The sequence below is a fragment of the Gossypium hirsutum genome, chromosome A12 (genome assembly GCF_007990345.1).
Source record: "Gossypium hirsutum isolate 1008001.06 chromosome A12, Gossypium_hirsutum_v2.1, whole genome shotgun sequence".
In the NCBI taxonomy this organism is placed as follows: domain Eukaryota; kingdom Viridiplantae; phylum Streptophyta; class Magnoliopsida; order Malvales; family Malvaceae; genus Gossypium; species Gossypium hirsutum.
The window spans coordinates 29458616-29486236 of NC_053435.1; the positions used below are offsets into that span (position 1 = coordinate 29458616).

Consider the following 27621-nt stretch of genomic DNA (forward strand, 5'->3'; position numbering starts at 1 on the left):
ATTAAATAGAAATAATATCATTTAATATCATCTTCATCTCCAAAAATTGCATGGAAACTGTAAGAAAGAGAAAGGAAACTAATCAAGCTTAATTAGGTATGTTTTTATGTCCCGTTTTTAGTAATTTTTATATTTTTAAGACCGAGATAGTTTAATCTATCTATTTTGAGGATTAATTTGAAAAAGAATCAAAGTATAGAAAATTTTCCATGGATGAATATGCTGAAAATTTGAAATTTATGGCAGAAAATGAAAGGTTGTTAATAGATAAACAACATTTACAAAGAGAATTTTGATGACATCATGATTTAGGGACTAAATTGAAAAGTGGTAAAACCCATGGAACAATTTTGAATTTTGTGAAATATAAGTGTTGTATATGAAAATTTTGGTTAGGCTTGGAATAAGGATTAAATTGCATGAATTTCATTTTCCGAGCCTAGGGGCGAAATTGGAATTTATGGAAAGTTTAGGGGCAAAATGGTAATTTTGCCTAGGGTGTAAATTGAATCCAATTGAATATGAAATATGATAAATTGATGATTAAATTCATTTATATAGATTCGGATAACTCAAATTCGAAGCTAGATCAAGGAAAAGAAAAAGTTTCGGATTAGTAGAATTCCTTATACGGATGATTATCAAGGTAAGTTTGTATAACTAAATTTATACATTTACACACTTGAATTTAATGTTGTCTATGAGATTTATGTAATGATTATGTATATAAAAAATTAATACATGTCCAATAATGCTTGATAAATGATAAGTGCCATTTGAATAAATAAATTCGTTGGATATAAGAGATTTCCTGTATTACATGTGATCCTGCATATGTTACGGACATTATAGCTCGGATGAGCATTCTGTTAAAAGCCCTCTCGAGCATCCTGTTAAATATCTCTTGCGAGCATCCTGATCGGTAGTGATTATGCATATATTGAGCACTACCGCAGCTCTGTGTGAGCGTCCTGATATAAGCTCTTATGGGCTTCCTGATATGGCTTGCTTGAATTCCCTGTTACCTTATCTGGTGCTCCCTAATATTAACTCTTCAGAGTTATCTGTTAAGCTCTATGAGCTCCCTGAATAAAACTCTTATGAGTTTCCTGTTTAGCCTGGATAAGTGTTCTGATACATGGCTCAATTGAGCATCCTGATATATGGCTCGAGAGTGTGCTTCCTGATTAAGTGCCCTAATGGGTACCCCTAATTATGAGTTGACAAATTGTGGTTTTGTACACCTTTTGTGTACTACCTGAGTATCCATCGAAATTTTAATGATTCAACATATAAATTACCGAATTGAGAATCTATGAGATTAAATGAATTAAATCTTAAATGTTCCTGAAATTCCTGAAAATTTGTAATATGATAAGCTCATCCATGCTATTTAATGTACAAATGAATTACTTAACTAACATAATTGTTGAGTGTATGTGTTTAGGAAAATTTTGCCAATTTGTTGGGAATCATGTTATTGTATGCTTATTTGAAAGAATGTAATTGATAAGTTTAATTCTTGTTATACAAGCTTACTAAGCATTAAATGCTTACTAAGTTTTATTTTTCTCTATTTTATAGTGCTCAAGAGCTCGCAAAGGTTGGAGATCAGTCGGAGCATCATCACTCGTTTTGGTATAAATAATAAACTTATTTTGGTATAATGACATGTATAGGTTAACTTGACCAAAAGATGGCTTGTAAATGGATGTTTGTAATCTAGCCATTGGTATGGCTAGTGATGTTTGGTTTGGTATATTATTACAAAGTTATATCATGTTAATATATATGTATGGTACGGTTAGATTAAATTAAGGTAAATTATATGCCTTACCAAAAAGGTAAGTTTAGCTATATGAATATAGGTAATGTTATATCATACATGTTAATGTTGATTGCTTGGTTTAATGTTTGGAATTGGTTGATATATGTAAGTAAGTGTTGGCGTAGGTTGTTGGCAAATTTTGGGTGAGAAAAAAAGCTAGGAAATTACTTTATTTTGTTCACACGGGTAGACACATGGGCGTGTGTCTTGACCGTGTGTGACACACGGCCTGGCACATGGGCATGTGGATTGGCCGTGTGTCCCCTGCATCCTAAAGTTTAGAAACAGAATGCTCAGAATTGGGCACACGGGCAGAGACACAAGCGTGTGTCTCAGCCGTGTTTTATACGGTCCAGAATACGGGCGTGTGTCTTGGCCATGTGAAAACTGCACCTAATTTATGAAAATTAAATTAACCACACGGCCTAGCATACGGGTGTGTGGTAGTCCGTGTGGCACAAGTCAGAAAGTTACACGAGGTCGAACACGGTCTGCAGCACGAGCATGTCTTATGGTCACACGGGCGTGTCTCTTGACCACATGGACGTGTGTGCCCTGCATCTAGGAAAATTTTTAAAATTTTGTAAAAAATTTTCTGAGTTCCCGATTCAGTCCCAATTTAATTCAAATGTTTAAATTGGGCCTCGATGGTCTATATAAGGGACAATATGATTAGTTTCAGATATGAACAGTAAATGACATGAATTACATGAAATTATTCTGTAAACTCTGGTAATGCTCCGTAACCCTGTCCCGACGACGGATACGGGTTTGGGGTATTATATAGATGCAGGGTGCTACGGTGATGCATAGTGTGGTGCATAATAGGGTGCCTGTAAATAAAACATGGGGTTAGTGAAATGAACAAGAACAAATGGAGGGAACTAATTGGGATGTAGTGCAGACATCGGTGACATTTGTTAGGTTGGAGTCAAGGATGAACCCATCGCGACACCTTTTTTGAACCTACATTGCTGGGGTAATCGTCGTGGCCTCTTTTGATGAAGTTGCCTACTTCTCACCTCTACAGATAATAGATATAACTTGCTGGTGACTCTAAACCAAGGCATGTGCTCCAAATAGGTCGTTTTGACTGATGAGAAGAAGGGTTCGAGAATGGGTAAAAATTTCATCCTACGATCCCAAATGTCAATGCATTCCTTGTGGTAATCTCGCCAATTTTCGTCATTTTTCCCCTGCAAATCAAGCTTGTGTAATGCTTCTATGTTTCGTGGTGGCAACGAAATTTTTTGCCTCTATTTGAACTATCGCATCATTTAATTCAATTCGTGTATCTCCACCGTCGCGTAAACAATCAATGGTACCTTAGCATCCCACATACTCCGAATGGCCAAAAATTCGGGCGAGACGCATTCTGTAATATTTAGATCAGCGTATGACATCCATTCAAACTGTAGTGCACAATTATAAATTTTGTTATGTACAAAATTTTAAATTTCAAATCATTGTGTAATTATTATATGTTTGAAAAAAATCAATAACTAACCTCGGCTTTTAAATGTTGATCTAACAGTAGCCAGATATCTTCGAGCTGTTCTGGTAGTCTCACATAACTCGGCCCATGGTTCTACATATTCAATCAATATGTTAATTCAAACATATAATAAATAAACAACATTTACTATATTAACTACGTATTATTATCAAATGAATTTTACCTTGTCACTAATTGGAACGTATAAGGGTCGTTCACTCGATATGTAGAAATGGTAGCTGCCACCATGCCTATTACTGCAACAAGAACAGGCAACCACCTACTGAAATCTTATCCGGTTTCATCACTCGACACAACTCTCGGTATAGCATGGCTAACACAACTAATCCCCAACTCAGTCGTCCGCATTCTTTAAAGTCGATTTGGTGTAGTAACGACCTTATGTATACCAAATTTTGAGATTTCTCAAGCATTAGAATGTTCCCAATTCACCTTAGGATGAATGCTCGGATGTATTGCTCTTTGACGACGTCAAACGCGTCCTTAGAAATTTCTTTGAAATTATTTTCCAACCACTTCATATCTATCTAGCCACTTTGATACTTGTTTGAAAACTTCCCCCAAAATACCTCGCAAAGGTTCTTTTTACTAGGAACGACAGTTGACCCCGTAACGACTGACCCATCCACCGGTAAACCGAGTTGTAAAGCTACGTCCTCGAGTGTGATTGTATACCCACCGCATGGAAGATGGAATGTATGTGTCTGGGATTTCCATCTTTCCACCAATGCGCTGACAAGTGTATCCAATTTGCAACCCTTAAGCATAAAAGACGCATGTAAGAATCCTTTGTCTTGCAGATAGCCACGAATTTCGATGTTTGGGATTTTTGAAAAATTATGTATGAACTCTTCCAAAACACGATCATCCGCCTATTTATATCGAGAAAATAAAATATTTAAAAAATAAAAAAATTTAATTTAATTTAACTGAAAATAACGAAATTTAAAATTTCTCCTTACCGTTATCACTTTAACCACAAAAATGTTCTTGTCATCAAAACGAATCAGAGAGCTTGTCATTCGTGAAAATGTAATCGATATGAATATATGAAATAATTAAATAAAACTATAGTATTTTGAAATAAATGTATTTGACAATTTCGAACAAAACTTGAGAAAATTGAGAGAGTTGAAAGAATTGAGAGTTTAGAGAGAATAGAAATAGTTGGATTTGAGTGAAAAAAATGAAAAGTGACTTGATATTTATAGGAAAAAATTTATTGTTTGCCCTTTACAATTTTTACCATTTTGCAACATTCAAAAAGCCATTGGAAAAATGATCGTTGAAGGACCTGCATAGTAGAGATGTTCATGGGTCGGGTCGGGCCGAAGCATGATATTAACATACTTTACGCTTACCCAAACTTGGACCGACCTGAAATATGGACCTAAAATTTTGTTCAAACCCACCCATATTTGCAAAAAATTAACCCAGTCCCATTTTAGGCCGTTCCATATTTTTTTTAAAATTTGTTTTAAAAATATTCATTTTATTTTATTTTAATATTTAATAAATTTATATATTTTTTATATAGTCATCTTAACATTATTTTAATGTTTACATTATAGTATTATTATATATTTAGTACAAGTTTATTTTTTTAATGTGTTCTAAATTACATAATATATAAAAATAACATAACATAAAATATTATAAACTTAAAAATAGGTCGAACTGGGCCAAGCTCAAGCTTTGAAGGTTCAAGCCCGAACCCGACCCACACTTTAAATAGACCTAATTTTTTTGCTTACGTTCATTTTTTAGACCTAATACTTTTACCTAAACCCTTCCAAATTTCAAGCAGACCTAAGGGGTAACTTGACCAATGAATAGATCTACTGCATAGTTGGCAGAAAAATGCGCCCAATTGAACGCGCTTTAACACTCTCTTTTCAAAAATATCTATTTCTCTAAATTTAAAAAAAATCTAAAATTCAAATTAAAAAAAAAAGGGCACATAACTCTAATTTACACCAGAACCGATAGTTATTTTATTTCTTATTTTGTTGATGTTGTCACCTTTGATAAACTGAAGGTGGCCCTCAAACCAACGCAACAGTCCCGCCGAGAATTAGTTAAGCAAGAAAGCATGCACCACCGACACAAATGCGAAGGTAACATTTAGGCTGTGTTTGATAGGGGAAAACCAATTCCGGAATTGGTTTTACACATTTTCCAGTGTTTGATAGCAGGAAAATATTTTCCTTTTGTAAAACCAATTCCAAGACACGGGAAAAACTATTACAAAATTGGGGAAAATGTCTTACACCCTTCATTTCGGTAAGACATTTTCCATATTCTCTCCAGCCTTCTAAAACCTTCATTCCTTCATTTCCTTCCATTTCCAAACCCCCACAAGATCTGTCGACTGATTTTCCCCCACAATACATTCTCTCCGACCACCATTTCCGTCAGATCTGTGGGAAATTTCAGGTAAGACATGCTGGGTTTGTATTTTCTGTTTTTGTTTCTGTTTCTATTTCTGTGGGAAATATTCTGTCGAAAATGGTTTTATTTGGTTTTTTGAACTGCATGTGTAGTTAAACTCTCACATACACTGGTATATATGCGAATCCTGCTACTCCAACTTTCGTTACCCATAATAGAATAAGGAATCGACTCCTTTTCCTTTCTCTTGTGAAGCTGTCTGTTGTTTAGCGAAAGTCTTCTTTTGCTGCCTATGGATCTGTCTTCTCTTGCAAGAGCCGATTTGTTCACAGACGATCTTTGAACACTTTAGAAAACTTTTTTAGATTCGAGCTATGCCCTGAGTGAGGTATAAAGGTTGAAAACCGTTAGCAAGGCTTAAGCTTAGAGACCAAGGCAGGACCTAGACGAATCAAGATACTTAGCCGATCCGATGCCATAAATTGTTAAGAATAGGTTATTCCAGAATAAGTTGTGGGAAAATAGGTTGTTTTTTTTTCATCAAAAGTCGAAGGAATATGCCCAGAAAGGGATGTCCTGGTCCTGTTAGCACAAATTAAGCTGTTAGCCAGAATAAGGTACATCGCAGTCTAAGCGTGCTTGCTTTGCGCACCGGCACAGCAGAATGAGAATCCGCTGGCTCAGATGAGTGGCTTTTGGCTTACTTCCTTGAGAAGGGCTTTCTGTAACTAAGAAATGAGAATTGTTGACCCATATGATTATGATCTCAGGCTCATAAAGAGGATGAAACTGACAATTTAAACTTTTTGAGCTCGTCAGTGATATTTTCCATGGTGTCTAGAGAAACCAGCTTTGAACATGATATTCGTACCCAAGGAAAATTTTAGCAGGCATTACTATGATCTTGAAGCCCTTGCTAGGAGCTGCTCGGTACGGCTCACTACTAAACTAAAGAAGGTTCAGGCATGCTTCGACTTAGCCCTGTGATCCGCTAATTCATCTCTTGATCTGGTATTCTGAAAAGGGGGTGGATAGGGTCAGCGAAAGAAGTGGCGAGGGCGGAAGAAAGGGTTTTCAATTCCAGCGGACCTGCTCACGAGAGTCAGGCCTGCTCTGTAATGGGCAGACGTAGCAGGGCCATCTTAAAAAATATAGAAAAAAGAGCCGCTGGAGAAAACCAATTACGCTGGATTCTTAATTCCATGGAGTATGTTGTGAGTTTGAATTGACCCGGTTAGCTAGAAGGTTCCTTTCGCTACCGTCCTAAGGTTCAATCAACTGTTGGTTTGCTTTAACAAGTTGATAGGTTGCATTCTGGTTTGGCCAAGTAAAAAATCCAACCCTACAACCACAACCACATCAAATTTGTATAGATTCTCATTTTGGGAAAATTTAGGGCACATTCGTTTGTTTGGTAGGTTACACCAGAAGGCCTTGCCCACTAATTTCCATCCCAATCCTAAATTGCATAAATGAAGTTCACATCTGTTTGTGGCAACTGTCTCCATCTCTTTCAAACACTAATACATTGGCATGGAATGACTGAATCAATTAGCAAGGGTTTTGTTAATTAAACTTTGAACTCATTATTTAGGGTTAGTATGTTTTGACAGTAAAAATCAGTTTGAATTATATGTAGATACTGCTTACGGCTTTTGGATATTTTATATAATAATTTCCTTTAAAAATAAGTTAATTCTTTTTAAAGAAACTAATCATAAATTATGAATAATTATTTTTCTTTTTACTTCCATTCACACGAGCGAAGTTCACATGTTTTTAGCTCATAATTCTACAGATTATTGTTAATATGGTAATGAGAGTTGTTCAGGATGATTATTGTTAATATTATATCAGGAATTATGGATGAAATGTTGGAGTTTTTAATTAATACCGATATAAATTTAATTATTATAGAAGTGAAAAGATAAAAACATGTGATGTTGTCTTTAATTTATACAAGTTGGATGTAATTGTGTTAAAATAAACTGTTGAAGATGACCCAATTTTTGTATGTTTATTGATTTGGATTTTGATTATGTTTATTGATGATGGCAAGACTGATGTTGTCTTAGCTTCTATTTTTTATTGCTCCTAACGGTTCTAATTTCTTTGTATGCTTGACCTCCATCTGTATAGTTCTTGCTATCCTAGCCTCTACCTCAGCATTCGTACTCGTGTTGGTGGCCTTGGTCGATTTTTTCATAAGAGGTTTGTGGTGTGCTTGATTTATGATAAGCCTTCTAATAAGCATTTGTGGTTGTTATAATTCGGTTCAAGTGAATTAAATGGTTGTTGGATGTGCTTGGGTATGGTTTATTATTGATTTACATTTTTTCTGTAATTTGTTGGGAAATGGCAGTGATGAGCTGTTATATTTATGATAAGACTGATATTTTTGTTAATTATGTCCGAAATTTTAACTGTATATATAGTAATTGTAGCAGTGCACTTAAACATTATTTATTTTTTATAAAAAGTAATCAATTTATAATTTAAAAAATTATAAAAAATAGAAATAAAAAAATTTATAACATTGTCAATTTTTTTTTGTTTATATTGAAATAAAAAAAGAAAACACACTTGATAGCAATTGAAGTATTTAAAACTCTTTTATATTTTAAAAAAAGAGGCATCAACATTTATAGCTTTTGAGCAATATATTTTAAGTGATCTTAACTTTATAAAATCATGATCAATATATTTTAATAACTTTATAAAAACATATTATTAACTATGATCAATATATAACAAATACATGAAAGATATTTTAAGTCATGGTAACTTTAATACATGATCAATATATTTAAAATTCTTGCACCAATTGAAGTATTGTATTAACTATGATCAATATTTAAGTGCTACTTTAAAAAAATTATTATTGGGCAATTACAATTAGCTTGATATGTATGTATGCACTTTTTTACTCATGGTAACTTTATGTGATCTTATGAAAATCTTGCATCTTTTGTAGTAGTGATCATATATTTGTGTGGCATTATTTTGTGTAGATGGATCGTAATCAAAATCAAATGGCAATTGCCGGAGTTGTGGCTTCAGTTTTAGCTTTTGGGGCTCTTTGGATTAAAAAATTAGAAACTAGGAAGAAAATTGCTTCTCGCCCTCGTGAGAATCGAGATTATGAAAGAGAAAACTATATTAATAGTATTTTATATAGTGGTGACCAGCATTGCATTGATATAATAAGGATGAGACCGATCGCCTTTTTTAATTTATGTGATATTCTTAGTACGAATAATTTGTTACAATCGTCTAAATCTGTCGATATTAGGGAGCAAGTAGTTATATTTTTACATATAATTGGTCATAATGTAAGGTTTCGAGTGATTGGATCTAGATATTATAGATCAATTCAGACAGTTCACCATTACTTTAGGGTTGTATTGAGAGCTATTTTGAAATTGTATAGACTAGTTATTAGATTACCTGATGAGTAAACTCCTAGTGAAATTAGAAACAATCCAAGGTTTTATCCTTATTTTAAAGATTGTATTGGAGCATTAGATGGAACTCATATTCGTGCATCCGTTCCACTTAGCATTGAAGGAAGATTTCGTAGCCGTAAAGGGGGGACGACACAAAATGTATTGGCTGCCATTACATTTGATTTGAAATTTGCCTATGTTCTAGCTGGTTGGGAAGGTAGTGCACATGATTCTCGTATCTTAAGTGATGCACTTTCACGCCCAAGAGGATTAAGAATTCCAGAAGGTAATATTTATCACAAATAGTTCCAATAAGCTCATAGTTTATCAGTATTAATTACGTATTGTAAAATTGTAGGTAAATATTATCTTGCTGATGCTGGATATGGCATCCGAATTGGATGTATTACCCCATATCGTGGTGTCCGATATCATTTAAAAGAGTTTGGTGCTGAAGGGCCTGAAAATGCAAAGGAACCCTTTAATCTTCGACATTCATCATTACGGATCACTGTTGAACGTGTTTTTGGGATTTTAAAGAAACGGTTTCGTGTATTAGATGCTGAACCATTTTGGAATTTTCAAACTCAAGTAGATATAGTTTTGGCTTGTTGTATCATTCATAATCATATAATGGGAGTTGATCCTAGTGATTTACTTAATCAAGGATTATACGAGGAGTCTGAGTTTGATTCGATAATACAAACTCTCACGGAGCGAGAAGAAAGACAAGAAGCAAGAGAATGGTCTGCTAAGAGAGATGAGATTGCAGAAACTATGTGGACTGATTACATGGCTAGAAATATTAGGTAGATTTAGGCTTAGGGTTATTATTTCTATGTTATGTATGTTTTAGACTGATGTTTTTTTTTTTTGTAAATGTTGGTTGGATAATAACATTGTCAGATTTTAGATTGTTGGATTTTGATATATGTCTTGAATTGGTTAGATATTGATTATGTTTTAACATTGTTGGATATTGAATTGATTATTATGTTTTAAGCTTGTTGGATATTGAAATTATTGATAATGACAATTATTTAATGTAGAATGGGTAAGGGCAACAAAGAAGGGATCTCCAAGCAATTCAGGTGGACAAAACCGATGGAACATGTTTTCCTTGAAATTCTAGCAGAGGAGGCTCGAAAAGGAAATAAGCCTTCTAATACTTTCAAATCAGTTTCTATTAATCGAGTTGCCGACGCCATTTCTTCTAGATTCCAAGTCCAATGCGATACAAAGCACGTGGAAAATCATTTGAGGACAGTAAAAAACCAGTGGCAGATTATATGCAAAATTCGAGGTGAAAGTGGTTTTGGATGGGATGATAACATGAAAATGATCACATGTGATAGAGCGACATACGATGCAACAGTGATGGTAATATATGTATATATATGTTAAGTATATTTCAATTGTTTTTTACTTGTTATTCTAATTGTGTATAATATCCAACAGGCACACAAGAAGTATGAACCATTTTTGAATAAAAGCATTGATCATTATGATGAAATGGCTGTGGTTGTTGGCAAAGATATGGCAACAGGGAGTTTTGCCAGAACATTTGCTGACATAGATTTGGATGATGATAATGAAGATTCAATGCCTGTAGACTGCGACAATGAAGAGGCTGAAGAGGTAAGAACAAATGTATCTTCATCTGGCACATCCAAACGTAAAGAAAAAGTGGTCAAGAAAGTCTCGTTGATGAACAAATTAAATTTGTGGGTGAGCAACTTGGCGAAATTGCTAATGCTTTGAAACAATTTACTGCCGACAATACAGCACAGCTTTATGAACAAGTGATGTCGATGGAGGAAGAAGGATTTGATGATGACTTCTTGTGTTCTGTGTGTGATTATCTAGGGAGTCATGAATCAGAGGCCAAAATGTTTTTAGTTAAAAGTAAGAAGCATAGAAAAATTTGGCTTCAAAAATTTTCTCAGCGTTGAAGATATTGATACTTTTATGTGGTGTAATATTATGCACTTCGACAATGTTGTTACTATGTGGTGTACTACTAATTATGTATTTGGATAATATTATTTCTAGTACTCATTATGGTTTCGAAGCAATTTATAATTATTCAATATTCTTACTAGTACTCATTATGGATAATATTTTTTCAATTTATAACGATCAATATTGTAGCTTATTATTGAGTATTATTATAAATAAATCATTGCAATATATGTAAAAACAATTTAAAATATAAAAATTTATTAATATATATTAATATATGTAAAAAACAACTTTTCCGGAAAATATTTTCAGGAAATCTGTCAAACAGCAGAAAATATTTTACACAGATTCAATCAAACACCAGAAAATATTTTCCAGTAAGTCATTTTACAGAAAAGTAAAATATTTTCCAGAATTCATTTTACGGAAAACATTTTACAGCCAATCAAACAGACCCTTAAAAGGATAAATATGGGAGTTTATGATTGGTTAAATCATTTGGCCTTTCTTTGCATTATAGGCGAATTATCTTATATATTTTCTTTAAGGAGTTAATTACACAATAAATCCTTAAACTATAATTTTTATTTTAAATTGATTCTTAAAATTATTAAGGTTATACAATAAAGTCCTCGTTAAAATAATTAATTTAACCATTAAATAAGATGTTAAATATTATCTGACATGGTTTAAAATGAAGATTGAAGAAAAGGGTATTGTAGAAATATTGGTTTTGAGATTTTAGAAGCTTTTCAAAAGCTTTATTGTTCACTTTTTTTTTCAATTTTAGTTTTAATTTTTTAAAGTTATGTAATAATGTTTTACCTTTTTTTTAAATATGTAAGATTTGACGCGTTATTTAACGATTTTAATAATATAAGGACCTTATTAGTATAAGGTCGATAGTTTCGGGATACAACTAAAACAAATTAACGTTTGAGGACCAATTTAAAATAAATGTCATAATTTAAGGATGTTTAGTACAATTAATTTTTTTTAAAAGTTACACTAATTCTAATAGGATTAATCATTATAAGTATTGAATAGAACAACTAACCTAACAACTAATTTAATTCTAAGTAACTAAAATAAATCTATAAAAAAAACCCACACATTTACATAGGATTACTCAAGCCTAATATCTTAAAGCATATTAGATATTTAACCTTGCCATTGAACCATTTATACATTTAATTTTGAAATGAATAATTGTAAATAACAATAAGTTTTAACATTAAAAACACTATTGTCAATCGAGATTGTTGCTATTGTAACAACTAGAAGAATGTGGGCTTAAGCGTGCTTAAGCACGTCTTTGAATCAGCTTTGGGAAAAATCTCAAAGCTACACTTAATTTTTGGCTTAATGAGTAATATTATATATGAATTTTGATTTTGTATAATTTTATACATTAAATTTGATTTGATTTAATTTTCATAAACTATTAACACAATTATTAATATGACACCATTTTAAATTTATATATTATATACACAAATAATTATACGTATTTAATATAAAATAAATTGATGTATTTTAAACTTATTGCAATGTTGGAGGGCTTGGAGCAATTCTAGATTAATTAGCTCGATTGGAATGAGCGTTATTACCAATATAAAAGGACATGGATTCAAGTGAGATAAAGCGCATCATCCTCTTATTTATAATTGGGAAGAGACTAACCATTCAATTATCTTTTCATTTTGAATTAGCTCGCAACATTGAATTTATACATAGAATCAATAAAATCAAATCAACATTACCCAGAAAGAAGAAAGAGAAGGAGAAGAATAATAAAAGAAATATTGTGTATGAAGCAAATTTTTTCTTTTTCTTTTTTCCTAATGTGATTAAGAGTTTTTCAAATTTTGGTTTGATTTAAAAAATCCGATTAAATAAACCTTATGTAGTGACTTGATAGTTAAGAATGTTCACTACTCCAGGTGTAGCTTTGATTCGAGTCGCGTTGGTTGCTAGGGCTTTATCTTGTTATTTATAATTCAAAAAAACAATCCGATTAAATAGAATTGAATGTCATAGATAACCAAATTAACTTGAATTCAATTTTATTGCTATAGTTCCGGTCAATTTATCAATTTTTAAACAATTTTTTAAAAAAATGTAATTTTATAGAAATCATTTATTAAATTAGAAGTTGAATATTTATTTTATATTATAAAAAATCAAAATTGAAATAAAAACATATAAAAATTCAATTAAATTCAAATTATTATAATTTTTAACGTATAAAACTCACATCGAATCCAATTTCATTTTTTTAAAACGAAGCGAATCTTAAGAAAATGAAAAAAGAAATAAAAAATCAAAACACTACCTTTCAAATAAATTTTCATTTTTTTAATGTTTTTACTCCGCCCTACTTCAAACTCTCATGATTGTTGTCAATTAAACTTTATAATCGGAGTCTGGTCATTATTCAAATAGTAAAAATATTTTATTTAATTATAATCTTAGAAAATCTACTATTAAATAATTTTAAATATTTTAATATATGTTTGAAAGGCTCTTATCATAACTACTCCTCAACTCTTAAATTAAATAGAAAGATAATGTGATTTAGTGTACTCGAATTTACATTCTCTTGTACAATAATTATGTCGATACCAATCGAATTAAGACTCAATCGGTAATTTTATTTTTAATATGACTCTACAATATCAAAGTAAAAAAAGAAAATAAATATTCAGTTTAATCATAGCTCCAAGTCCTTGTACTTTTTAAAATTTTAAGATTTAATCCCGTGCTTTTATTTTCTTAAATTTAATCTATTACTTATCTGATTTGAAAATTTCATTAACATTATTAATAAATATTTGCTAAATTTTAATACCTAACGTTTAATATTTAAGGTATTGGTTTAAAACATATAGCCAACTGAGATTTAAAAATATTCTAACAGTTATTATTAAATAAGCCCTAAATTCCTAGTAGAAACAGAAAACGTAGAGGAATTAAATTGCAAAAGCTTGAAGAGTAAAGAGAGTAGGGGCAAAATTAGACCTAAATATTCGGTAGTGATAGATAATTGGATACCTTAACCACATATACTATTTCACATACACCGCAATTAGCGGAACAGTCCTTTTCTAATTAGCTTTCCCTCTTTAAACTTCAGACTCTTCCCCTACAAAAGTCCATGGACCGACACTTTTGCCTTATAATATCACTATGTATACTTTGCTCTCCTTCTCAACTTCCCACTTCCACCAATCCCTTCTCTTCTCTTGTTTTTCTTTCTTTGGGTAACCATGGAAATTTTTCTTGAATTCATGTTTACTATTTCTTTTTCTTTTGTTATTTCCTTCCTTCTGGCTAAGCTTCTTTCCTTTTCGTCTATCATTGATCAACATCTAGAGATCGTGTCGAGATTATATGCGGAAGTCAAAACTGAATCAGAAAAACATGAATTTGAAGAAGTTGATGCTTTATGTGAATCCGTGGAAGAAATTGGTACCCAGGAAGAGTCTTCGAATGGTGGTGAAGAATTAATTAGAGAAACAGAGGGAACTGTTGAAGGAATTAGTTCATCTGAAGAGAATTTTGTTAGTGAAACCACTGAGATTGAACTAGCTAAAGAGGATGAAGAAGGGATTGAGGATTTGGTGTGTGATAAAGAGAATGGAGGAGGTTTCTTCTTGGAGGGGTCATCATCATCATCTGATGATGATGATTGGGAGGGTATTGAACGAACCGAATTGGAGAAAGATTTTGGTGCAGCGGTGAGTTTTTTGGTGCAAAAAAGTAATGCTGATCAAGTTTTGAAACTTGGCAATGATTTAAAGATGCAATTGTATGGACTTCACAAGATTGCCACTCAAGGGCCTTGCCACGAGCCTCAGCCGATGCCATTCAAGTTATCTGCTCGTGCAAAGTGGTAAAATTCCCCCCTCTGAATTTGGATTTTTAATTTTTCTACTTCCTTTTGAATTTGGAATAGAAAACCCTATCTAATTTGTGTGTAATAATGTGCTTTCTGTATCTGTTTAAGAACTTGATAGATAGAAATTTCATGAAGAATGATGAATGGAATTGACTTGATGAAGAGTGAAAATGTAAAGAATAAAACCATATGAACAAGTAGGGCAAAAAATATATTGAATTCCCAATTGCTTTGTTGGTTCAACTTAGATCCTTCCCTTTTGTTACCTTTGTTAATCGTGTTCCATATGATTGAAGAAACTGATTTTTCTTCATTACAGGAATGCCTGGAAAAAACTTGGTAACATGAGTCCAGAAGCAGCGATGGAGTTGTATATCACCCTTGTTTCAAGAAGCATCCCTGGGTGGCTGCAACCTGACATTTGTGTAAGTTGGCTTCCCATGTCTTGCGGTGCGGTTTTCCGATCACTTGAAGAAAACACGGATTTCCCCATTCATGTTCCTTGCTTGTTTTGATGTTGCAGGGGGATGGTAAACAGGATTATGTAGATGCCAAAGCCTCTAGCAAGCGACCTTTGGATGTCAAAAAAATGGCAGTAAACCAAGCTATAGATGTGGATTACAGGTAAATAGTACAAGTACTTTCATCTGGGATTTGATTCAATTCGGGACAAGAATCCTGCGGCTCCATGCATGTCTGCAGTGAACTAAGGCCTTAAATTCTCTTTCATTGCTAGACTTATTTTCACTGTTGACTACTCCTACAGGACTTCTAATATGAGTTAATGACTAACATTCAAGATATTGACTGGATGAAACCTGCTGTCTATACTCCATGAATAAGGTATTGCCATTGCATGTTTCTGTTTTATTTTGTATGTTGATAGTTTCAATAACATATAGGGGAATTTCATGAATGGTTCTTAATATCTTTATGTATCTTAGTTTCATATTTCTGAATATGCACCTTTGTTAAAACCAATTCTCTGGTATATGCCGACGTGTTTGACAGTGGTATGCTTTAAACGTGTTGACACAATTACACTTTGCAAGACATGCTAACAAAATGTGTCAAATCTGGAAATTTTGAGGAAACTAAATGACTGCAAAAATGTTAAATACTTGATGATGGTGCAAGCATATTATGGTAATGCAACTTGAGAATATCTTTTCCCTAGGATTTAACAACTTGCAGAAGACTAATATATAAATTCTATGAATTACAGTTATGTGATTTGAGCTGCACTCAGCACGAATTCCAGAGGATCGTTTTTTTATTGCCAGTTTATATTCATCAACCTGCTTTGAATCATCTCAAAAATCTCAGTTACATCTACAAACAACAATGGATAAGGAGGAGTTTGGATCAGGATTATTAGGAGCTTCTTAGTTATATATATATAAAGTATATATTAGACTGTTGATAAAGAATAAAAGAACTAACAAATTTGTCAAATAACATAGACCCTCATTCTTGATTCCCATTTAGGGCAGATATTTGTCATTCATTGGTTCATTCTTTTCTCTCAAAACATATTTGCATTTGTACAGCTTTCAGCTTTGTGATTTTTGGTTTGAGTTTGGGATTGTGATGCCTTTTCCATGATTCTTAATGGAGTTGTTCTCTTATATTATTATATTATTATGATGATAATGATGATGATGATGATGTAATTATTCAAACGCTTTTCAAATGTTAAATTTTGCTATTAGTCCTTGTACTTTATGAAAGTTATGGATTTAGTCCACATATTTTAATTTGATCAATTTTAGCTTTGTACTTTTTGAAATTTGAAATTCTAGTCTTGACCCAAAATTTAAGCATTTAAACTTATTGATTACATTTAATTACTAGTCTTGTACTAGTTGCATAATTGTAGATTTAGTTTGGATCATTCTAAATTAAAGTTTGAATTTTGAAATTTTAATCTTGATGCAAATGATAATAATTATTCCATTAACTAAATTTTTAGTGAGTAATGTGGAAATAACAATTTGAGATGGCATTATATATATAATAATATATTTGCTACATCATATTTTGAAAATAGTAGAAACTTAATGAATTTAATATTTATTGCTTAGTGAGGGTTGAAATTTAAAATTTAAAATGTTTAAGGACTAAAATAACTACAAAACAAAGACTAATAAAAACATTTAACTATTATCCAAAATTATTTGCAAACTACAAGGATTAAAATACTTTTTTTTTAAGGGTGAGTATTTGGTGTAGTGTACTTTTTTTTTTGTAAATAAAAACAAAGAATTACATAGATTGATTCTTAGTCATATTTTTGAAATTACAGTCTTCCTTCAATATCCCTTTAATCTCCATGGGGGCTCTTCAAACATGTGCAATGTTTCGGTCCTCGTTAAAGCCATTTTTGTCAGAGCATCTGCTACCTGATTAGATTCTCTTAGAACATAGTTTAAGGACCACTTCTCTTCAAAGGCTAGAAATTGTTGAATCCTCCTTATTAGAGAGCTTTTTGGGCCACTGTCCTTTACCATAATGTATTACTCCACCTGCGGCAGAGAAACCAGACAAGAGTGAACAGCACTGTCAGTATTAAGGTAGAAACATATACCTAAATTCTGATGAATAGATGACTGATTTGGGTGGCATTCCAACGTTGTATTCTGAATAGAGGAGAAATGATTCGCCCAACTATAAGAGGCACTGATAATGTCCTTAGGAGAAAATGATCAAATTTCGGTTCTTCCAAATGCACCAAAGGAGAATCCCAAAGAGGCAAGTCCAAGTCGAGTTACTTGTACTAACGAAAGGATGAAAATGCAAATTCAAAAACAACCACTCTGAAATATTACCAGCGAAGAAGCTATCGAAATGATTGGAAGGGATGACTTGTTTCCAAATTTCCTGAGCATAAGAGCAATCCCTAAGAGCATGAAGAATATCTTTCGTTGAATGGCCACAGAGATGACGCGAAGCACAATACCTCTCTACTCAAATTAGTTTAAAGACACTGCTTAAGAACCAACCAGATAAACTGTTTTACTCGTTGGGGCCCTGGAATTTTCCATACAATACTCTAGTTCACATCCTTCGGATTCCAAGACTCCTCCTTAAGCATAAAGTAAGCACTTTTCATAGAAAAACACCAGTTGTTGTTCTAGACCAAGAAAGAATATCAGGCCCAGTTGAGTCTAAAGGAGGAGGAATGCGATTCGAATGACCACTTCTTCTAGCAACCACAATCTAAAAAGATCAAGGTTCCAATCACCATTATCCATAACCATCTCATTAACTTTACTCTGAGTAACAATGTTACCTTGACCCGATACGTACTGATTAAGGGGTCCAACATTTGGAACCTAATTATCCTCCTAACAACGGACAGTCCTCCCATTACTGATAGACCAAATTATGTTATTGCACAACAAAGGCCAAGCTTTAGCAACTACTTTCCATATATAAGAACACCTATTTCGCATGATAGAATCTGGCAATGCCTTATGAAAGCCATACTTAGCTCTAAGAACTTGAACCCATAAAGCTTCAATCTTAGTAATAAGAGTATAACCATATTTCATCATGAAAGCTTTGTTTTGATCCTCCAAACGTCGAAATCCAAGGCCTCCATGCAACTTAGGCTGACAAATGTTATTCCACCCTACTAAATCCAATTTTCTTCTCCACTCCGCAGCCCCCCAATGAACTGTCTAGCTAATTCTTCGATAGAGTCGCAAATTCCCTTAGGGATAAGAGTTGACTGCATGAGATAACTCGGGATAGCCAGAAGAACAGAATGTGCTAAGGTAACCCTTCCAGCAAAAGAAAGCTATTTCACATCCCAACTAGCAAGCCAACTACGAACTCTTTCCACTAAAAAATTAAGAATATCATTGGTGACCTTTTTATGAAATAATGGAACCCCGATATAGTGACCCAAATCATTAACTTTTTGAAAGCCAAACATGTCATTGATTTCACTCCTTAAGGACTCGTTAACACCATGGAGAAGAAAACATTTGTTTTCCTGACATTGACCTTATGACCTAATAGCTCACAAAAATTACTCAAAAAATTCTCGAGTATTCCATTATAAGTCAAATATGTTCTACTAAAAATAACTAAATCGTCTGCAAAAAACAAATGTGAAAGATTCAGTCCTATGCGAGATAGTCGAATGGGACGCCACTCCCTTGAGGAAATACCCGCGTGAAATTTATGACCCAACCATTCCATATAAAGAACAAAACGATATGGTGATAAATGACATCCTTGCCGAATACCTCTAATCGGTCTAAACTTTTGAGTTGGAACACCATTCCATAAAACCTGCATAGAGGAAGACGAAATAGCATTCATAATAACTTTAACCAGAAAATGAGGAATACCTGCTACATTAAGAGAAGCTTCTATGAAATCCTATCTGACTCTATCGTACGCTTTCTCCAAATCAATCTTGATGGCCATCCACTAAAGCTTTTTCTTGGATCTCATTACATGTAACACTTTCTGGGCAATGATGACATTATCAATAATGCTTCTCCCTACAATGAGACCTGTTTGTTCTTGTCCAATGATCTTCGAGAAGATACTTTTGAATCTATTTGCAATGACCTTCATGACTAGCTTATATAACACTGAGCAGAGACTAATAGGATGAAACTACGAGAAGTTTTTCGGGTTCGAAACTTTAGGTATTAACACAATGAGAGTGTTATTAAACGCTGGTTCAATTGTTCCTCCCTCAAAAAACTTCTTAACCCACTCACAAATAGCTCACATTATATTATCCCATTGGTTTTGAAAGAAAGCCACTTGAAACCCATCACTACCCGGGGCTTTCAAGGTTGCCATATCAAAAAGGGCAGCCCTAATTTCCTCATTCGTAACACCTCTCCCTAGTAGATCAACATCTTCAGTACTAAGCCTTGGGAAAGCATTAGGAGGTAGAAACCCTAACGGACATGGATTCTCCCCATAAAAATTCTGGAAAAAGTTAACCATTTTCGTCTTAAGAACCTCAGGGTCAAAAATCCATTCTATTAACCATTTTCGTCTTAAGAACCTCAGGGTCAAAAATCCATTCTCCATCAGTATTACACAAAGCGGTGATTTTATTAAAATTCCTTCTCAAAACCATACGTCTGTGAAAGTAGCTAGTATTGAGATCTCCCAAGTTTAGCCACTTACATTTAGAATTTTGCTTCCAGAGCATCTCCTCATGATGAAGAATATTTTCTAGCTTATCATGAACAATCACTTCCTGCTGAAAAAGAGAATTAGACCCCGAGAGATCCAAAACATATTGTATTTTAGCAAGCTTTGTGCATTAACTGCCTCTTCCGTAGACTTATTTGACCATAAACACATTTGTTCCATTCTTTGAGTTTATCTGTAAATTCCTCAACTGCACTTGTCATATTACCATTGAAGCTCCAATTATTCTTAACAAATTCAGAAAAATTATGGTGATGCAACCAACCAGCTAAAACTGGAAGAATCTATTAGGAGCACCACTACCATCATAGCGAAGCTTCAGTAGCAAAGGCCGATGGTCAGATTTGATTTTGAGAAGGTGGGTAATTAAACAATTAGGGAAGGCTTCCATCCAAGCATCATTTCCCACAGCCTTATCAAGTCTTTAAGAAAGATTACCACGATGCCACGTGAATGGGGGACCTTGAAAACCTAGGTCGTGTAAAAGAGCTTTGCCCATAAATTCACCAAAGGACTGACATTTGCGGCCATTGACATGACTACCTTTTTTATCTTCTAAAGAGAGGATGGAGTTGAAATCTCCAATGGCTATCCAAGGAACAGACACACTTGGAACTGTGTGACTTTCCTTTTCTGTTTATCAGGGCTCCCATAAAAAAAAGCAATAAGGACCGGATGAGGATGTAATTTGGAGCAAATACAAGCCAGGATAAATTGAGGATAATTACCGATCACCTCCAAATCAATTGAATTCTTCCAACCAATCCAGATACCTTCAGAAAATCCCACTGTTTCAACTCGATACGACTTATCCCAGCATAACTTAGCAATAATTGTGTCAGCTTTAATCCCACTAATTCTTGGCTCAAAAAGGCTAATTTTATCGAGCTTGTACTGATTATTATACTCACGAAAATCTTGCAAAAATTTATCAGACGCACACCCCTGCACATTCTAAGATAAAATAGACATATTCATCATAATAAAAATTAAAAGAGAAAAAAAAAATTATCTCAATGGTGTCCGGTAGAGGAAAACTCCTCTCGCTCTCCTTTTTTTCGAGAAAAATCATTAGCAGAATCTCCATCAATTTCAGATGCAATAAGCTCTGTTACCCTCTTCATAGAATCAACAAAGTGAACGTGGGTATTTTCAGAATTCTTGAAACGATTACCCGGACCCTTTCGGATTTTATTGAGTTTCCACCCTTCTTTAGAGCTAGTTACTTTAGCATTGGTAATTTGTCTTTTCAAATCCTCTCTAGGAAATTTAATTTCAAACGGGCAGACACTATCCTCTATCTCCTCGCTGATCGGCTCCAGAATGCTACTCCTTTTGAATACCACTGCCGAATGATTTTTGGCTTCTAGAACTCCTCCCTTTACCTCTACATTAACAAACGAACTCTTCTCAAATGTGGGGTTAGTGTGTACTACATGTTGCGCTTGCTTTTGGACTGAAGAAGAAGTGTCCACCTTCGCGTGTTCTGCATCACCACCAAACTGTGAATTTGAAATTAAAGGACAAGAGGATTCAGAAATATCTGAATTTAGGGGCTGATTATTTTCTCCAATATTATGGCAAGAAACATGCGTGGCACTCGCAGTCTTCGAAAAACCTGTAACAGCCTCATTCGAAGCTTGGGCCGCTTTCTGCTGTCTAAAATCAAAGCTACTGGAGGTCTGCTGAAAGTCCAATGAGGCCTGCTGAGAAGCAGCCGAATGTGTGTGGGGGACCAAACCCGTCTTGGGCCCAACCTGATTATGGTCCTTTTGAAAATTATGGATCTTTGGGTCATAGGCCTGTCCAATTAGGAGTTTCCCCACCAACAGGCCCACATTCGCTTTCTTAGAGCCATTAAAACCAGGTTTTTTACCCGTTGAAATTTTCTCTTGAGAATCAATTGTGACTTTCCCTTTTTTCTTCAAATCCCTGTGACTTACCTTACTTAAATCCTCATCCGTTAAATTCGCCTCCAGTCCTGTTACCGATTGAAATCTTGACCCTGAATTTTTCTCCCCTTTGGAATTATTTCCTTTTTTGGTTCCATCCAAGGTGCCACGTCTGCTCATCAGCTCCACCAGCATCCAGGGGCCGTACTCCCCATCTCTGGCCACCACAGAAGATGCAGAGGTTTGTTCAGACGTTTCCTCTTTCTCTTTGTCTTTGAAGAATTTGTAACAGCCGGACAGTTCTCTGTGATGTGTCCATAACAGCCACACTTGAAACATACCACTGGTAGATTCTCATACTCAATTGTTTGAGGACTGCCATTGATGAGAATTTTAGAAATTAAAGGTCTCCCTAAATTGACATAAACTGCTATGTGAGCATATCGACCCTGTGTTTTGCTATCTGTATTGAAATCTAATTTAGTGACTTTGCCTACCATTCCCCCAATCTCCATTAGGATCTGTTTCTAATATAAATAACTAGGGAGGCTAGGAAGTTGAATCCATGTGAGAACCATATTAGGGAAAGGTAGACTAGGATTGAAATCGATCGTTCATGGTTGAACGGTTAGGTAATGACCGAAGATAACCCACGGCCCCTGAGAAAGGATCTTATCATAGTCATCAGTACTTTGAAATTTAGCGAGAAAAATAACCATTCTCTATATCCATTAATTAAAAAGGCTTAGATGGCTTCCAAATCCCATATAATCTATTATACAGAGTCGTGATTCCAAGGTTCCGACCAAGCATCTTGAGAACCACAGAGGACGACATCTCCTTTTTCCAATAACTGATAAACTCTCTCCGAGAAATCGATTGAAGGAATACCATCAACAACCTATTTCTTTACATCTTGCTCAGTGAGGGAAAAATTATCGACAACGAAGTGATCACCCTTTGTCTTATTCGACGCAAGAATATCCTTCCCCACTAGCTTATCTTTTCAGGGAAGAGAAGGTGTTAGTGATGACTCCACGACCATCACATCTTCAGAAGACCCATCTGAATCCTTGAAACGGACCTTTTTAGTGTTGGAGTCCTCCAAGGCCATCACATCTTCAGTAATCACATTCGATTCCTTGAAATGGACCTTCTTTATGATGGAATCCTCAGGAAGAGAGTCACCTTCTCCATTATTGTCCACATTAGAAATCGAAGAAGACGATAACATTTTCAGAAATATAAAAGATTTTATTATATTTTATAATTTACTTTTTTTAATCCACATAATGATGGCAAACCAGAATCGTTCGGTGGATTTCGCACCGATCTGTTTTGAAAGGAGTGAAATTTTTTCCTTTAAAAAATGGATATATGGCGGGGCAGGTGGATTGCTTGCCCCACCTGTTCCGCTTTAATTGTTATTCTTAATTTCACAAATAGAAAAAATTTATATGAACTCTTATAAATCATTTGTTAACTTCCTAAATTTGCATGTGGAATTTAAAATCTCTATTAATGTACCAAATAATTTTTTTAAAGTAACATATATGCTTTTTTTTATTCAATACATATTTAAATCCAATAACAAAAACCAATGATATTTTTCTTATTGTTCATATCCTAAATTTTTATTTTTCAAAAAATGTGCTTGCTAAGAAATATTTGGTTTAGAAGTTGTTATTTGAAACGCAGCGTTTTGATTGTAACAGTAAAACGGCGGGTACGCCTGAAACTTGAGAAACGAATCCCACTTCTCCTTTCTCAGTTTCCACTTGTCAGTTGCCTCAAGCCAAATCAAATGCGTTACCGATAATAACTTTGGATCTCCTTCCCTAATCTTAAATCCCGATCCGATCTAGGGTTCCGTCTGAGATCGAAATGGGGATCGTGATCGAAACCTCCATTTGGGAACCAAGTTCTTCCGTCTTCATTTTCATTTTCTTTTCATCTTTCCTCTTACTTTCTCTCTTCCCTTTCTATCTCTCCAAACACGCTCCCACCACCAAGTCTTCTGCTTTCTCCGACCACCCTTTCTCCTCCTCTTCTCCTCCTTCTCTATTTCCTCGCATCAGGTACATTATTTTTTAAAAAAAATTCAATTTTTTTTTAAATTTAAAGTAAAAAAGGAAAAAGAGCTGATAGTTGATCTGATTTTTACGTTTTTTTTTCCTAGTATTGGAAGGATTGTGGTCGGTGTACGGAGAGTTTGAGCTGGTTTACTATGGGATAAGCAAGGAAGATACGGTGACGTTTATGCTTATTGGATTTGGAGCTGCTCTTTTTGTTGGTAGTCTCTTAGGTCTTGTCTCTGATTTAATGTGAGTAAAACTAAACTTTTTCATGTTTATTTAATCACTTTAAATAATGTTTTTTTTAATGAATTAACCAATGTTAGCTATGGATTAATCAAGGGTTGTATAATTGTGAAAATTTTGATAGTTTTATTTATTTTTATTTATGTAGAGGTCGAAAGAAAACTTGTTTGGTGTTTTTTATCTTGCACCTTATTGTTGGGATATTGAAGATGGTTGCACCAAGTCCTAGCTTTTGGGTAGCAAATTTATGTTTGTCTTTGGCAACATCAATATTTTCCTTCAGTTTCGAGACATGGGCTGTTGTTGAACATGACAAAGTTGACTCAAAGGTTCAGTTCTTTCTCGATGTGATTCTCTGGTTTCTAAGAAACAAATGAAAACTATGAACATGATGGTATGCATTCTTTCTTTTTTTGCAGCTGGGTCATAGGCAAGATATTTTGAATGAAACATTTTGGTTGATGACTTTTTTTGAGTCCGCATCTTTGATTGGAAGTCAAGTGATTGGTAATTGGATGGTGGGTGGTAATTTGGAGAAAGGAATTGGCTCTCCTTCCATTGCAGCCACCTTACTGGCGATACTGGGCATCACCTGCATGTCCAGACATTATGATGGAACTACGAAGATAATGACATTTAAGGATTATAGGATGTCCTTTTCTGTGTATATCCTTGGTGGTAAGAATTTTGTAGTTTCATTAGTTCTTTCTTCTTATTCATGGATGGAAACGAACTCTTAAGGGCAGAACTTTCTAAAATGACCATTTTAGCAGCGTTTTGAGAGTAGTCTATTTGTAACTGAACATTTAAAGCTAAAAGTAATCAATGTGTGTCACATCATCAAATACATGCACTCATCTAAGGTAGATTGGGGTTTATCTGTCTTCGCTGATGAGTTTTACGTGGTTGTATGTTTGGGTTTTGCAGAAGATCCTACCTTTGATTCTTAGTGTTCCTATCATACCAAAAAAAAAAAAAAGAGAAAATGTTATAAAGTGCTTGTGTTCTGCAGATAGAAGGATATGGCTACTAGCGTGTGCACAAGCTTGCCTTCATTTCTCCATTGCAGTTTTCTGGATTCTTTGGGCCCCAACACTGGTGGTCAGATCATATCTATTGTTGACGACATGTGATTAGTTTTTTTCAGTTTTTCTGTTTATTCCCTTTAGGTTTCCAAATTATCTTCTTGGAAGCTTGATTTCTTTGAAGTATACCATTTGAAGGTGATTTTTATATGTTAGGCTGATGGTCGAGAAGTTTTTCTAGGGTTGATATATCCATGCTTGCTCGGAGCAAGGATGTTAGGAAGCACAGTGTTTCCTTGGCTTCTTAATGCTTCTCTTCGAACTGAGGATTGCTTAACATGTGCATTTGTCGTACAGGCTCTTCTTTTATCTATAATAGCTTATGATTATGAGGTAAGTTCGTGTTGTCTCTCTGTATGTATTTGTAAATGTATAAGTTAGGGCGCCTTGTTTTTTATTCCATTCATGGTCTCAGAGTTACGTGATCTGAATTGCAGGAAATTGGAGTTCTCGTCACACAGTTTTCTTTATACCATGCCTGCATTGGCCTAATTCTGCCTTTGCTTGCAAGATTGAGAACCATGTATGCTGCACCTTTTTCTTTTTCAAGTTTTTAAGAAGTCCTTTTTTTTCCCTTTTCCTTTCTTTTTTAGTGCCCCTTTTATTTGTAGAAATTAGTTTTAGATCACTTTGCTGTAATCATGTTATAGGTATGTGCCAAATGAGTTGCGTGGAGGAATGATAAGCCTTTCTCTGGCTCCTGCAAATGCAGCAATTTTGTTTATTCTCATGCAGGTGTGTCCCTGGCTGATTTATGCACCCATTAACATCTGCATGCATGTGTGCTCTTTTTTCTCTTGTATGAAACAAGATATATCTCTTCTGTCTCCTTTCATCTGCTGCTGTTATGAATTGGTTAAGAATGACTGAAGGCATTGTATTTTCCCTGAGCACTTGAGGGTAGGAAAAATGGATTTATGCATCTGCTCAATGAATCTTGTGGTAGAATTTGTTGTATGATATATAATTCTATTTTTTTTTTCTGATGAACTTACTGGCTAGCTTCTTCATGTTGCAGAGAGGCTATTATAGGACCATTGAGAACTCAACAATGATAGTGTTTGCTGCGGTTGGGTTATTCATGGCGGCTGGGTGCATGTATGTTTTGAAACGGTGCGGAAAGCAACCATATCAAAACTGGCACAAATTATGATTGTTTTAATTCCCAATTTTAGCCAGCATTGACGGTATCTTGGAGTCTGTTATTAGTCACTGATTGAACTGAAGGATAAAACAGAGTATCCTCAAGCTTCAAATTACCACATGCAGGGAGGCATTCAAAGGGGATATGAAGGAAGAACCTATATCAACTTTCAAGGATTAAGTAAGCTTATAGCGATAACCTCCCAAGATGTCTACTGAGAAATTACAAGCAAAGAGATAGTCAGCTGGCATTCCCTTGCAAGTTTTATCCAATTAAAGCTAACACTTTTTACAAGCAAGTTTGTTCTGCTCCGCAAGTTCAGCTGGGACTGATAAGAGGATGGCAGCTTAAAACTGGATAAATGCAGCGGTGAGTCTATTTGTGTTTTTTTTTTTGTAGGAATTTATATTTATAGAGTTGCAATTGCCTCGGGCTCGCTCGAAATGTTCATTGAGAATCAAATCTTTTTGCAGGGTTTTTTCAGTTTGTTTAGATTAGGAAGATAAGAAGCTCTTGGCTTCGGCTTATGGCTGACAGTTTCCATTTGTAGAATTGAAAATGAGAAAGCATTCTTTGATCCACTGTGTCTCTTATGTTATCCATACTGATATCCAAATATACATCAAAGACTGATGAATCAGGAACCTATTTGCTGTCATATAGACAGGAAGTCTAGAAATCTGGTTGATCCCTGATCCACTTTGTAGCCACCCCTTTTGCTACTTTGATAACAGGACAACTCCCATGAACAGATGTCTGCAAAACCAACCACCAACTACTTATGTTGTTTTATAATGATAACAAAACCAACGTTATTGTTGTTTAAGCCATGAATATTAAACTGAAACTAAAGAGAGAAGAAAACAGACATTATTGATTGAACTGTTTGGAAACAAGGAGTAAAATAGAAGTCCATCTCACTTTCAGTCCAATAGATTTCTTAAA

The 27621-nt window shown here is 34.3% G+C and overlaps 1 protein-coding gene and 1 pseudogene across 2 annotated transcripts; both read left to right on the top strand.

Annotated features, from left to right (window-relative positions):
- Nucleotides 1–14195: 14195 nt before the first annotated feature.
- On the top strand, nt 14196–16646 carry LOC107938845 (acyl-CoA-binding domain-containing protein 3). Of its 2 annotated transcripts, none has more exons than XM_041083928.1 (5): nt 14196–15038; nt 15364–15469; nt 15568–15668; nt 15811–15887; nt 16270–16646. In XM_041083928.1, exons 1-4 carry the CDS (start codon nt 14413–14415, stop codon nt 15827–15829), a joined length of 852 nt encoding a protein of 283 aa, XP_040939862.1. In that variant the 5' UTR covers nt 14196–14412; the 3' UTR covers nt 15830–15887; nt 16270–16646. The 2 variants fall into 2 exon arrangements, with proteins under 2 accessions (XP_040939862.1, XP_040939863.1); XM_041083929.1 differs by having other exon boundaries at nt 14237–15038; nt 16056–16646.
- Nucleotides 16647–22295: 5649 nt separating this feature from the next.
- LOC107925554 (molybdate-anion transporter-like) lies at nt 22296–27257 on the top strand (annotated as a pseudogene).
- Nucleotides 27258–27621: the final 364 nt, after the last annotated feature.

Coding starts and splice junctions, on each gene's coding strand:
- LOC107938845 (XM_041083928.1), top strand. CDS start 14,413: ATGGAAATTTTTCTTGAATTCATGTTTACTATTTCTTTTTCTTTTGTT. Junction 15,039..15,363: donor TTATCTGCTCGTGCAAAGTG/GTAAAATTCCCC, acceptor TCTTCATTACAG/GAATGCCTGGAAAAAACTTG. Junction 15,470..15,567: donor GGCTGCAACCTGACATTTGT/GTAAGTTGGCTT, acceptor TTGATGTTGCAG/GGGGATGGTAAACAGGATTA.